At 34.9% G+C, this 15081-nt stretch overlaps 1 protein-coding gene across 1 annotated transcript in view; it reads left to right on the forward strand.

Annotated features, from left to right (window-relative positions):
* LOC150077470 (tetraspanin-9-like) overlaps window positions 1–14131 on the forward strand; it is a 69507-nt gene extending 55376 nt beyond the window's left edge. Inside the window, exons 5-7 of the mRNA XM_090386287.1 lie at window positions 817–921; window positions 12247–12399; window positions 13779–14131. Of these exons, the coding sequence (XP_090242413.1) occupies window positions 817–921; window positions 12247–12399; window positions 13779–13949 (429 nt within the window). The 3' untranslated portion in view covers window positions 13950–14131. The remainder of the gene's footprint in view (window positions 1–816; window positions 922–12246; window positions 12400–13778) is intronic.
* The last annotated feature ends 950 nt before the right edge of the window (window positions 14132–15081 follow it).

Here is a 15081-nt window from a genome sequence, read left to right on the forward strand (position 1 = left end):
AATAAAACATATTTCATAAAAAGTTAAAGGCCTGTCAGAGGTCGATACAAAAAAATGTAATTATGAAAATGTTCCTTTGTTTCATATTTCACAAATTCAGCAAATTTGGATATTAGAAGCACCTGGGATGTTTAGGAAACACCTGGAAGCATTTTCTCCATTGTTGGACTACTATTCTATCAGAAAAACACCTGAAATCAGAATATGTGAATTTCCAATCTGTGAAAAGCTAAAATTGAAAGTTAACAGACATTAAAAGAAAGGACTGGTTTAACTCATATCAGATTTACTATTAAAATTAGTAGTTTTTAATTCAGTGAATATTACTCAGATTTAGGTAAAGTAAAGGTATCCAGTACCACAAGTAAAGGTATCCAGTACCATAAAGTAAAGGTATCCAGTACCACAATGAAGATTTCTTTTTTTACCTCTTTCAATAATGTACTTATGCAAAACAATTTTTTTTTTTGGCTGTAAATAATAAAATTCTGCTCTACATCTTGCACTCTTTCTTACCACTAATCAGACACAATTAGTGAATGAGAAAGAACAATAATGATTAAATTGATTACCTTCTGTTTCTACAAATTATTACAGTAGACTCACAGTTGTGTGGGAGTGCTTTCAGTTTTCCTTTTTACCATGCTGCTCAAGTGACATTTGTGATTAATCTCTCATTATTTTTTAACATGTATAGTGTGTTCTCCAGCAGTGTACTTTTTCATTAAAATTGACACTTTATTGATTATTTCTTCATATATTATCACCTAAACATTTTTTTTTTTTTTTATTATTATTTTTTTTTTATATGTGAAGGTTGGGGAGCTGTTACAGGAAGAATTACTTGCAGGGATAGAGGAAAGGTATAACATTAATGATGGAAATGATTTAGTAGAGGCTTGGGATCATATACAACTAGAGGTAAATGTCCCTCCTTTATTGTGAGGTGTATAAAGTGATTGCAGTTCTAAGGAATTTAAATAAAAAATATTCAAAAATCCCATTTCTAATGTTTTATTAATTTATGACTAAATAGAATTGCAGCCTCATAAGTTGAGCTGGCAGTTTATTCTTGGAAATAAATGTTTTAGGAAATTAGCTTAAAAAAACAGTGACAAAAGAAGTTTCCACCAAACCATGGCATGAGCAAAATTTTACTGAAATTTTACTGACTAAATTAACTGAAGAGATAGATGTTGTATAATGAATCCCATTATTACAATAGGCTCTATATAAGGTTTGATCAGAAAGTTTGGTGAATGTTCCAAAAAAAATAAAAATAAATAAATAATTTTATTCAGTAATAAATATTTACATTGTTAATATTCTTTAGTATAATCTCTTTTTTGATTATAAAAATTTTTAATACAAAAGCATGAAATATTTAAATTGTTTTTCATTTTTATTTTTAGTACTTCAGAAAATTTCTGACAGATAGCAAACTAAATTTATTCACTATCTAAAACATGAAATTTTCTCCTATTCTGCATGACTTTTTACCTTACTTTTTTTTGTTATTGTTTTTATCTCTTGTAAGAATAGCAAGTATTTGTTACAACTTTTGTTGTTTCAGAGAATTTCATTGTTATTTCTTTTCTCTTTTTGGCATTCTTTGAGAAGTTATTCTTGCAGGGTTAATGTAATGGTTGTAATGTGCATATCAGAACAAACCTGACTTTTCCACAAGTTGTCTTGGTATTTCAGTATTTAAAAAAATTAATAGTAGTAAAACATTGCCAAATGCTAATATGCCATTTATTTAGACATTGCTGTGATAGCCTGACAGTATTTATCTATAAACTCGGGGGCTCACATCTGGTGAGTATGGGCTTGGCAAACCCAGGGTCCTGAGCTGGATATCATCATTCTTCTCTTTCTTGGTGATTCCTTTCTACTTCTCTCTCTCTCTCTCTCTCTCTCTCTCTCTCTCTCTCTCTCTCTCTCTCTCTCTCTCTCTCTCTCTCAGGGGGTAACTTGGGATTTTTTTTTTTTTTTTTTGGCTGGTGCAGCATAAGCCTTAGGCTTCCTTGTACCATATGGCCAATAATAATAATAATAATAATAATAATAACTCATTACTCCCAAGGCTTTTGATAGACAATAGAAAACAGCAAAAATTTTGTGAAAAGGAAAGAGAAATAGACATGGACCAGCTGCCTGAAATAGAAGAGGCTAAACTATACCAATCTCACAGTGCCTGTTTAATTTTTGGGTATATGAACTGATTCCAAGGCCTCAGATCTGCAATAGAAAACAAAAGGTTTGCAAAATGGAAGGAAAATAGACATGAGATGTGAAATGGCAGTTATGAAATAAAAGAAATCAAACTGCAGTCTCAGAGTGCTACAGTAGCTTGTTTAGTGGATAAATTTTCTCAAACTGTTACGAGCTTCAAGTTTAGACAGAAGAATCAAAAAAGGATAGAGTATAAAAGAGAAAGCTGAATGAGAAGGAAGTACCCTACTTCATGAAAAAAAGAATGGAACCCTCCATTATTTATCCATCTTTCATTTTTGAGTTTTAGCATGTTTCAAGATTATATGAATCACTTTATCTCCACCCCCTCTCTCACCCCCCCCCCACATGAAGGACTCAGTCCGTAAGGCCACTGTACTAGCACTGGCCTGGAATTGGTTTTTATAATTTTTGTCATTTTTAGGAAAAAATGGTGAAATCTGAGGATAGCAAAGTAGCTGAAATGAATAGGAAACAAAATTTTCTGCAAAGTGGGCACAGTCACATTGCATACTTTTTTTGCATGAATGGAGCTGTAAAGAATGCAATTTAACGTTATGATTTTCAGGTAAAAAAATTAGTATAATGCAGAATGAAAATGAATACCATACTTGACGAATACTGAAATTCACACATGCTATTTTAATTTTTATTAATTTTTTAATTTTGGTTATTAGAATACATGAACATGTCCACCATACAGTTAACTAGACAGTTCAAATCCTGCTGGTCACAAAAATCACAATTGAGAATGAGAATACTCTCCTACTTTTGATCATTTTGAAAAGGCCAAATCCACTAAAAATAGGAATACAGTAATACCCCGACTTACGCTACCCCGACTTACGCGAACTCGGAGTTACGCGGTTCTTGATTTTTTCGTTTGGCAACGCTGCCGCCCACTATCTTCAAGGTCGTTTTTCATATGTTATCGATATACGGTGCGACGGCGGAGAATAAGAGCGAAAGATGAACAAAATTCAACTTTGCTGCTTTTATGTTTTTTATATCAGTGAAGGGGAAACACATTTCACCATAATAACGTAAAAACCAACACAATTCCAGCTATCGATATAATCGCAAATGCAATTAGATCGAGTTTACTACCAGTTTATAACAGATTCCACTAACAGAAACGCAACTGGAAATTGTTTTTATTGTTTTATGGTAGTAACCCCTAGAAATGTGAGGTCTTAATAGTGTATCTCTGCCTTTATGGTGTTGTTTATTCAGTTGCTACATGCGCGCAGCTTTGTTTATGCGTATCAAGCATGCCTCCTCGTTTTGTAATTGTGCTTTATTCCCTAAAAATGAGTAAAATACTTAATTAAAATGTGTGAAAAGGAAGCGTCCTGGTGAAGACACTGCAGATTCAGAGAGAAAAAGAAAAGCAATTATCGATAAACAGAGGCGGACTGGATCAAAAATTCTTACCCGGGAAAATTTATAGTGGCCTCATACTATGGTTTATGGCCAAAATCACACTGGCCCACCGGGGTTTCCCCGGTAAGGCTTATGGCCAGTCCGCCTCTGTCGATAGAGAAAAAATATGAAATTGTGAAACGCTTTGAGCGAAATGAAAGACCATGCGATATTGCACGTGCTACAGGCCTAAATGAAGCAACGGCGAAAAGCACATGACAATTGCAAACTTGAGAGGTTGAAAATTGAAAAGGGCTCAATTGTAAAGGGCTTAAAAATTTTAGAAAACATAGACTCCAACGAAGAACGCGTTATAGCTACAAAGCAAGGAATAAAAAAATTATTAGCTTGCTACGAAGAAATTCTGCGTGAAAAAAAGAACGCGCTGTGTCGTCAGACGAATTTGTTAGATTTTATGAAGACATCGAAATAACTTTTTAACGTAAGTCATTTGTTTTTTTTAATACATATTTTGTATTAATATGTATAAAGAACTGCAATTTTATTAATATTTTTCTTCTAAACTAGTGTTTTTGTTAGTCCTTGGTCCCAATTAAGCAAAATTTATATGTATTTATATGCAAAGTTGTACCCCGACTTACGCGAATTCGACTTACGCGATTTTCGTCGGACCCACCTATCGCGTAACTTCGGGGTATTACTGTACTATATTAATGCTCTGGTAATATGCTGGACAAAGTCATGCCATATGTTGTGTTGCCAATAGTGCTGTTAAATGAAAATGTCAGGCATGAAATTACAATGTCACTTTACTGGTGTATATAGCATGTTCTTCATTTACATTATAATCAGCCATGCATATCATAATAGGTTAATTGTCTTTAGATATCTTTTCCCCTGGTGGGAATTTTTTTGGACTAATTTTGTTTTTCACATTATTCTCTTACACATTTCCCAAAGAATGTGCTTGCTAAATTTGGGTTGCATTTTCTCTATTATATAACATTTCAGACAGCTCTAAGTAGGGAAGATAGAGGACCAAGATGACTGGTAAGAGTCATCTTGGTGAAGTGGGAAGCATTAGCATTAGTAAAGGCATATGATGCAAGAAAGCAAGCTTATACAGCATCAGCCAAAAAAAAAAAAAAAAAAACACGTTCCCATTTCACCCCTCTGTTTGTACCAAGTACCTGTCCAGCTCAGCCTTAAATTTATTTAGGCTATCAACTTCCACAACAAAGGATGGAAGTCTGTTCCACCAACCAACCACCCGCTGGCTAAAGGCAAACTTCCGCACATCTATCCTACATCTGTCTTTTCTCAATTTGAATTTATGCCCTCTCAAATGATTATTCTGAGCAAGAGGAAGAATTCCATCAGCATTGAGCATGCTCAAAACCATTCAAGGCTTCATACACTTCAATCAGATCACCTCGCGGGTGCATAGTCTCCAGACACTGTAATTTGCAAAATTTAAGCCTTTCTTCGTAAGAGCAACCCTTTGTTCCATTCACTAATCTTGTTGCCCTTCTCTGCACTCGTTCCAACAGCTCTACATCCTTCTTAAAATGAGGCCTCCAGACCTGTATACAGTACTCAAGGTGTGTCCTGACCATTGCCTTATATAAGGGGATAATCACCTCCTTATCCCTGCTAGGTGCATTATAGCCACAGTTGCTGATGCACCAACAAACCTAACAACAACCTTATCCTTGCTAGATAAATTCCTGTATATCATTGACAAGACATTATGAGCTACTCTTGCAGACTGTCTGCACTGCTCAGAAAACTTCATATCTGCCTGCACAATTACCCCCAGGTCCTTTTCGTTCCCTACCACTGTCAGTGTAGTACCACAGAGTTGATACATCACTCTGGGGTTGCTGCTTCCCATATGTAGTACTTTACATTTGTCATTGTTAAACTTCATTTTCCATCTCTCAGCCCATCTGCTCAACTTTTCTAGATCCTGTTGCAGCAGCGTACTGTCATTAGTGTCCTTAACAACCCTGCCAACCTTCGTATCATCTGCAAACTTGGACATTAAGCTTGATATACCATCATCAATATCATTTATAAATACAGAAAACAACAGTGGACCCAATTAAGCTTGATATACCATCATCAATATCATTTATAAATAGAGAAAACAACAATGGACGACCCAATACTGAACCCTGAGGGACTCCACTAATAACATAGTCCATGATGAGCAGTGTCCACTGATTACCACTCTCTGTCTTCTCCCACTCAACGATCCCTTTATCCATAGCAGCAATTTGCCTCCAATGCCACACTGCTCCAATCTGTGCAGCAGTTTTCCATGTGCAACAGTATCAAAAGCCTTTCTAAGATCCAAATATATGATATCAAAGTTATTCCCTGCATCCAGTTCTTTCGTGATCACATCAAGTATCCAATAAAATTGGTCAGGCAAGACTTTCCCTTAACAAAACCATGCTGTGTCCAAGCTATAACTGAAGTCTTGTTTAGAGAAAACTGCAAGAAAGCATCTGAGCTTTCTTGCAGTTTGCTCAAACCTTCAGCTGCTTCCCACTCCACCAAACCAATAGTGAACAGCATGTGTTGAAGTTGAAATGTGTTGTCTTGGGGTTCCACAATCACGATGTATAAGAAAGTGTAATAACATGTATGTATCAAGTTTTGAGTGAAGAATGGGAAAAATATAGCAGAACTCCTTTTTATGTTAAGAACTGCATTTGGTGATGCTCATTTAAGTAAGGTTGCTATTTATCAATGTATGAAATGTTCCAGTATATCCAAGAATGACCACTCTTCCTGAACATTGTGATGAAATGGTTGCTACACTGCATGAAAAAAATACATTCTGATCAGTGATTAACCATCTGAGAAATTTCTAATGAGCTGGAAATATTCTTCAGATCATGCCAGGGAATTATTTTGACTATGATATGCATCATGTTAGAAAACCTTTTTTGTTCCATGATTGTTGAACAATGATAAAGGGTGCACCATTGAGAATTGACAGGTGAGGGGGAAATAGACTATAATTTCAGCAATTGTTGCTAATAACTGGTGGTGAAATATGAGTGTATGGCCATGATCTTGATATAGAATTCCAGTCATCCCAATTGCAGATTTGGTCAAATATAAAAAGGATTGCTTCCCCCACCCCCTTCTGGTACTATTCATATTGTTGATTATTCATCATGAAATATACCTTCAGGTATTGTTCATTATGAATTTATTCAAAATAATTAGACAGTAAGCCAAATAAAGAGACTGATTTGATTGAGGAGAAAAGTGAGCTCACAGTTAGCATTAGCATTAGTAGAGGCATATGGTGCAAGAAAGCAAGCTTATACAGCATCAGCCAAGAAAAAAAAAAAAAAAAAACTTTCCATTTTACCCAGCCATTCACTCCAAACGTTTGTCTACTTCTGACTTGAATTTAGCATTAGCATTAGCATTAGTAGAGGCATATGATGCAAGAAAGCAAGCTTATTCAGCATCAGCCAAAAAAAAAAAAAAAAAAAACACACACCACTCCCATTTCACCACTCCGTTCGTTCGAAATACCTGTCCAGTTGAGCCTTAAATTTGTTTAGGCTATCAACTTCAACAACAAGTGATGGAAGTCGGTTCCACCAACCACCACCCGCTGGCCAAAGGCAAATTTCCGCACATCTATCCGACATCCGTCCTTCCTCAATTTGAATTTATGCCCTGTGAGGTGATTATTCTGAGCAAGATGAAGAAGCCCATTGGCATTGAGCATGCTCAAACCATTCAAAGCCTTATACACCTCTATCAGATCACCTCGCCGGTGCCTAGTCTCCAGACTCTGTAATTTGCAAAACTTAAGCCTTTCTTCGTAAGAGCAACCATTTGTTCCATTCACTAATCTTGTTGCCCTTCTCTGTACCCGTTCCAGCAGCTCTACATCCTTCTTGAAATGAGGCCTCCAGACCTGTATACAGTACTCAAGATGTGGCCTAACCATTGCCTTATACAAGGGAATAATCACCTCCTTATCCCTGCTAGAAAAATTCCTGTATATCATTGACAAGACACCATGAGCTACTCTTGCAGCTCGTCTGCACTGCTCAGAGAACTTCATATCTGCCTGCACAATTACCCCCAGGTCCTTTTCATTCTCCACCACTGTCAGTGTAGTACCGCAGAGTTGATACGTTGTTCTGGGGTTACTGTTTCCCATATGTAGTACTTTACATTTGTCAGTGTTAAACTTCATTTGCCACCTCTCAGCCCATCTGTTCAACCTTTCCAGATCCTGTTGCAGCAGCATAGCATCAGTAGTGTCCTTAACAACCCTGCCAACCTTTGTATCATCTGCAAACTTGGACATTAAACTTGATATCCCATCATCAATATCATTCATAAACACCAAAAACAACAACGGACCCAACACTGAACCCTGAGGAACTTCACTAATAACATTAGTCCACGTTGAGCAGTGTCCATTGATTACCACTCTCTGTCTTCTGCCACTCAACCATCCCCTTATCCATAGCAGCAATTTGCCTCCAATGCCACACTGCTCCAATTTGTGCAGCAGTATTCCATGTGCAACAGTATCAAAAGCCTTTCTGAGATCCAAATATATAATATCAAAGTTATTCCCTGCATCCAGTTCTTTTGTGACTACATCATAGTATCCAATCAAATTGGTCAGGCAAGACCTGCCCTTAACAAAACCATGCTGTGTCTGAGCTATAACTGAATTCTTGTCTAGATGATCCTGCAGTGCTTCTTTAACCAGTGCCTCCATTAATTTACCTGGAACAGAAGTTAAACTAACAGGTCTATAATTACTTGTGTCAGCCTTTGATCCTCCTTTGTGAATTGGGGTTACATTTGCACATCTCCAGTCTATGGGTACCTCCCCTGAGTCCAAAGAAGCTCTCATAATTATGGCTAGGGGTTTGCTTACTTCCTTTGCTGCCTCCTTTAATATAACTGGATAGATCCCATCCACCCCAGGTGCCTTTTTTATGTTTATCCTCAACAATCTCTCCTCCACTTTCCTCTCAGTTATTACAAAATCATCCAGCTCACTGCCAATGTTTACTTTACCTACATCATTCTCCTTCCTGAATAACTCCTCATGCGTGAATGTAGATGCAAAATACTCGTTTAGATTGTTAGCCACCTGAGCAGGATCCTCAACTGTTGAACCATCAATATCCAGTGGACCAATCTGATTCATCCCTTTCCTTCTTGAGTTTAAATATGTAAAGAACTCTTTTCTGTTTTTCTTTGCATCCTTTGCCAAGGATTTTTCGTAGTCTGCCTTTGTCTGCCTAATCTCCTTTGTGACTTGGTTACAGACCAACTTATATCTATCATAGGCTTCCATGTCACCCATTAATTTGTATGTATCCCATGCATTTTTCTTCTCTGCCACATGTCTCATTAGTTCATCTGACAACCATTTAGGCCTAAACCTTGAACAATATTTCTTAGTTGGTATGTAAAGCCTGGTAGCCTCCAAAATTAGTTCCTTGAATGCTTCCCATTTTGAGTTTGCTGTTGGTAACATCGTCAGTTGGTCCCACTGCATAGAATTTAAATACTGTCTCAGACCTTCATAGTCGCCTTTACGAAAACAAAAACCCTTCCCTTTACCTCTGATGGTAGTTACCTCCTTGAGTAAATCCCACTTCAACACACTGTGATCATGTATTAAGAATCTGCAGATAAATGAACCTAGTGGTTCATTTATCTGCAGATTCTTAATACATGAAGAATCACTACTGATAATCAGATCAAGAGTATTGCTCCCTCTTGTTGCCTCACGAACATGTATTTAAGCTTCAACTTGCACAACAGTAGATGGAAGTTGGTTCCAGTAATCAACCACCAGCTGGCTAAAGGAAAAATTTCACCACATCTATTCCACAACTGTCTTTCCTCAATTTGAATTTATGCCCTTTCAGCTGCATAATCTGAGCATGAGGAAGAATTCCATCAGCATTGAGCTTGCTCAAACCATTAAGCCTTATACACCTCAGTTAGATCACCTTGCAGGTGCTTAGGCTCCAGATGCTGCAGTTTGCAGAACTTAAGCTTTTCTTGGTAAGCGCAACCTTTTGTTCCACTTACTAATCTCGTTGCCCTTCTCCGTACTCGTGCCAGCAGCTCTACATTCATCCTAAAATGAGGCCTCCAGACCTTTATCCAGTACCCATGGTGTGGCCTGACTGCTGCCTTATACATAATCACCTCCTTATCCCTGCTAGCAAAATCTTGTCTATCATTAACAAAACCACATGTGTGGATCTGGTAACTTGTCTGCACTGCTTAGAAAACTCATATCAAACAGCACATTCCACAATTCGTAATGATAAACCCTGCTCCACAGTGTGCTATGTGCCAGGCACAGTTTGCAAAATCATGGTTGAGGATGTGTTCAATGAAAATCTGAACTCTGTGTGTGTATGTAAGATAAATTAAAAATAAGTATCACTTAGAAATGCAAATATTAATCATTTTCAATTTAAATTATTTTATATTCTGTAGTTATACATGTAGTTATTTATATTTCTTTGTTTACTTTCTTAATAGTTTATCTTTACAACTTAATATGATTTATTTTATATCTATGTGTTAAGTTTAAAGCAGCTGTATTTTATGGATTATCCCCCTTTTCTGGAGGTCACTATTAGTGGGTATTTATTCTTGCAGTTTGCACATTTTTATCCTTTTTTTGCAGCTCCAGGAGTTCAGCTTTGTCAAGGATATCTTCATTCAATGGTTGTTGCAGCATTGAGGCTACAGCTGCTCAACTCAGCCCACTTTGCTGGATTTGCTTGTTTTCAAAAGACTTACATTCTTCCTTTGATCACAGTTATGTCTTATAGCTTTTCGCAAGGAAATGGTACATCACAGGGTGAATCCCCTATTATTTTTAACAGGCACATCCATTTTTGAGTGCATAACTTCTGTCAATATTTTTATCAAGTGGATTTGATATTTCCCCTTCTCTAAATTTAGCACTACAGTTTGTGATAGCTTTTAAGCTGGGAAAGAGACCGACTGTCTCAACATGTACTTCTTGGTCTGTTTTTTTTTTTTTGTTTTTCTTCCAGTTATTCTTCATTACATTATGATTTCGGTTTGTAGACAGTACAAAGATAGACTGTAAAAACAAAGGTTTTTTTCAATTTCAGACCTGCTATTGTTTTTGAACTCTGTACTGCCAGAAAGAGGTAAACCATTTGCACAGAAATTTTGAGTTTTTTCCACACATTTAATGTTTCTCAATTTCTCCTGGCATCTTCATTATACCTATGTTTCTGTGGTCAGTGAGATTTTTTCTGAAAAGTATGTGTACTGTAATTTGGTCAATTTGCATTGTAAACACCTTTTGGATTTTGCTATTTTTGGATTAAATTATATCATCAATATAAAAAAAAAAAAAAATATATATATATATATATATATATATATATATATATATGTATAAGAAAATGTTTGTATTTTATAAGATCTAGTAGCCTATATATGAAACAGCAGATGAAACCAAAACACATGTGAAGATATATATGTATATATATATATATCTTCTTCTTCTTCAGATTCTGTGTTCAGTTTGAACGTTGAAGACCAACATTTTCCAGCCAATTCTGCCTCTTGCTTTGTGCCACTTTTTTCTTGGTCTTTCTTTTGCCTTTAATCTTTCCTTGCAGGATTAGTCTTTGCAGGCCATATTGTGGGCCTGTTATAATATGCCCAAGGTAGGCAGTCTTTCTCTTTGCAATTGTAGTTAGTAGTGTCCTTGTGGTCCTTGCCCTCTTAAGAACCTGCTCATTGGTGACCCAATCTGTCCATGGAATTCTTCTGAGCATTCTCTGAGTGTCCAATATATAAAAAAATAATGACCTGTACTGCAAAACACAGTACAGGTCAGTAATTTTTTTTTAATTACTGTGCATTTTTCAGTACAAGTCATTGTTTTTTTTTTTACACACACACACACACACACACACACACACACACACACACACACACACACACACACACACACACACACACACCTACCTTTTGTAGTTCATTTCTCTCTCTCTTTTTTTATTTTATTTTTTCTTCTCTTTTCTATAATATTAATTTTATATTATTGAGCATTTTTGTTGCAATCAGAAAATGCCAGTCTTAAATCAGACAGGGGTGGGCTGTCTCAAAGGTGCAAGGGGTGCACTACACCTGGGCAGCAACGTTCAAGGGGCATCTGAAAACCTAAAACTTATATACACACATATGAAGAAAATTTTAAAAGCGGGTGCCAAATTTCAGTTGGCACCTGGGCACCACATACCCTAGGAATGCCCCTGAAATCAGATAACCAGTTATACTTATCCTAATTGATTCTCTTTCCCACAAGAAATAATCATTGAAATGACTTATCAGGAGCATGTAATATATCAGGACCTGATAATATTACATGTTATACATTTGACAGAATGTTATCTAATTAGAACGAAGCATTTTTCTTCTACTCTTGCTGATAGTTATAATGTTGGTAACTATAATAAGAGTGATGAACTTAAATAAAATTAAGTACATATGTAGTGTTTTTATTTTTTTATATTTTTATTTATTTAATTATTCATTTTTGGTATGTAGTTTGAATGTTGTGGAGTAAAATCTAACAAAGACTGGTTCAATGTAGCTGCTTGGCCAGGAAGGGAGTGGGTTCCTAATTCTTGTTGTCTGATAGAATTCAGAAATTCTACAAATTGTGGGAAAAGTGAAAATCACACAATTTGGCAAACTGCAGTGAGTTTAATAATTTTTTCTCTCAATATTTTAATTACTAGTAATTTTTAATTTTTTTTCAATGTTTTTATAACTATTTGAAATCATCTTGCTTTTAATTATTTTATAGAGACTGTATTGGAATACTGAGAGAAGCAAAGACTAGTTTGTAAAAGCAAAATTTAATGTTTTCTGTAGGCAATATGGCACAGGCCCTTATGGCTGTATGCAAAATGCATATAGCCATAACAGTTTCACTTTTATTTATGATTGTGAATGTAATATTCAGTGTTACAGGATTTTTATTTATGCCTTTTATTACTAGCTTTATAATTATTTATTGTTTATTTTTTTTTGTTTAAATGGTTCTATTTACAGAGATTGGTTATTGCAACATTCTGATTAACTTTCCATCAAATAGGCACTATCATTGGAAGTTTTTTTTAAGCTTTCTTTGGTCACTCAATCTCAACTTGGTAAGTACTCTTGTGCTTGTCATTTGTACAGCATGGATCCACAGCCTTTCAACCCAGTCGCAAGGCAAGTGTATAGAGGTTATTGAAATGCTACATCCCATGTTTTTGTCAGAGGGCACTGTCAGATGCTAGTGCCTTGTGGTCCCTGATGTGATGAGATCCTGACAGATAATTCTTCTTTATTCCGTTTAATCACACTCTTTCCTTTTGCATTTTATTTCATAAATCCAGGAACCTTTAAATGCATTAGCTGTAGAGGAGACAAAGTTTCTTTCAATTTCAGTTAAAATAATGTGAATTGAATAGATTTATAATACTGTATATTTTTGCCCATCACACACTTTTTGCTATATTTTGCAAAATCATTATCCAGTAAATTTATTATTATTCATTATCCTTATTAAAAGTAAAAGCATTATTAGATTCTAATAGAATTGCTTTTCTGCTTATGTATATCTTTTTAATTCATATAACATTTTATGTACTAATTTTTTTTAAAAAAATCTATTAAAATATTTAAATCTATTAAAATTCTATTAAACATTTTTTAAAAAATGTTTAATAGAAGCACAGTTCTCAGATTATCTCACATATTCATGCAAATTCACAGATTCATAAAATATTTCCTTTGGTTCTATTTTAATGATTAATTAATGATTTTACTATAATCATTGCCATTTTTCCATTCTATTTTGGCAGATGGAAAAATAAAATTTTTTTCCTTAAATGTTTTATCCTTTTAAACATTTCCTATGTAACTCAAACCTTATCCACCAAAGTTTGTGAATATTAGACATCTCATTCTTTTAATTATAAGTATGTACACATGTATATACACACAGATTTTTTGCTTTATAGATTGTTTGTCTGTCTAAGACTGCTGTACAGATTATTTCTTCTAATCACTAATGTTCAATTCTCTAGGGCTGCTACCAGAAGCTTCACAACTGGCTTATGGAGCGATTGTACATTGCTGGAATTATCTGTATGTCATTTGCTTGTATACAACTGTTTGGAATGATATCTGCTTTGGTAATTATCTGTACTATAGGAGGAAGAAAAAGAGGAGAAACACAAAGCAGAAACAGGAAGTGATAATAATGATAGAGAAAGTGATCCATGAACATATCAGGGATGCACATATATCCTTGAATGTACCTGATTCCATCACAAAGTTAGGTTAGATACTGGCTCTAGCAGCTGGATTTGCTGGCCGTCCAGAATGTTCCTTGATGCTTCACCTTGATATATGTGAATTCGAGACCATAACTAATAAATCATCACACTTTATTCAGATAATTAAGAATTTGATTTCTTAACTTATAGTTGTGCTTAATTTATGTAAAGATTCTTTAATGTACTGCTAATATTCAATATATTTGATTGTCTGGTTTACTGGACACCTATTTGATTCAGGGAACTTCAGCATATGTGCCAACTTTGACAAGAAAGTTGAATGAAACAAAGCATGAATATTCAGAGATGTATATTGTACAGGAAAACAAGGTTTCTTAGTCAAAACATCAGTCATAGTTACAGCTCTCACCATTCAACATGAACTCATCATTTTCTCTTTAAGAGTTTATAATATTCCAAGTTTGAAATGGCTCAATATTATCATTTATTGTTTCTATACAGTTGCTTAAAGAGAAAGAAAAGAAACTGCAACTATTTTTAAATAGAAAAACTTTTATGTATATTGTAAAAAAAAAAAAAATAGTTTTATTAGACACCTATTATGCCTGTTATGAATTTTATGAAAGATAAGTGATATTAGGATTTTATAACCTATGGAATATAATACTGTTTATCAAAATACTTCTTGTGTAGATTAGAAAAATCATGAAATGAGTTTGCTTTTCTCAATGAATTAGAGGTTTCTATTATACTTTTTCTAATTATAGGTTTTAACTATCAGTTATCAGAAAATATAGATTTGCTCTTAGTTTTTAAACAAATATAAAGGTGATTTACTTGTGTGTGGTGTATTCTCTTGTTGCATACCTAGATTTTCTTGCCATATGTTAAATAGTCAGCTTAGACAAATGTAAATTTTCTAAACTGGATCAATATGAGAAATATCTGTAAAATATTTTTTGTTAAGAGCAGCGTTAAAAATTAGAATTCTATTTTTATATAGGGTGTAATGAGAATGCTGATATATTTAGTGTGTGTGTACATGTGTATGTGCGCGTGTGTTTTCTGATGTACTTAAAAAGACAAGTTA

The sequence above is a fragment of the Mastigoproctus giganteus genome, chromosome 12, assembly GCF_048544385.1.
Source record: "Mastigoproctus giganteus isolate SK-2022 chromosome 12, ASM4854438v1, whole genome shotgun sequence".
Taxonomy (NCBI): domain Eukaryota; kingdom Metazoa; phylum Arthropoda; class Arachnida; order Uropygi; family Thelyphonidae; genus Mastigoproctus; species Mastigoproctus giganteus.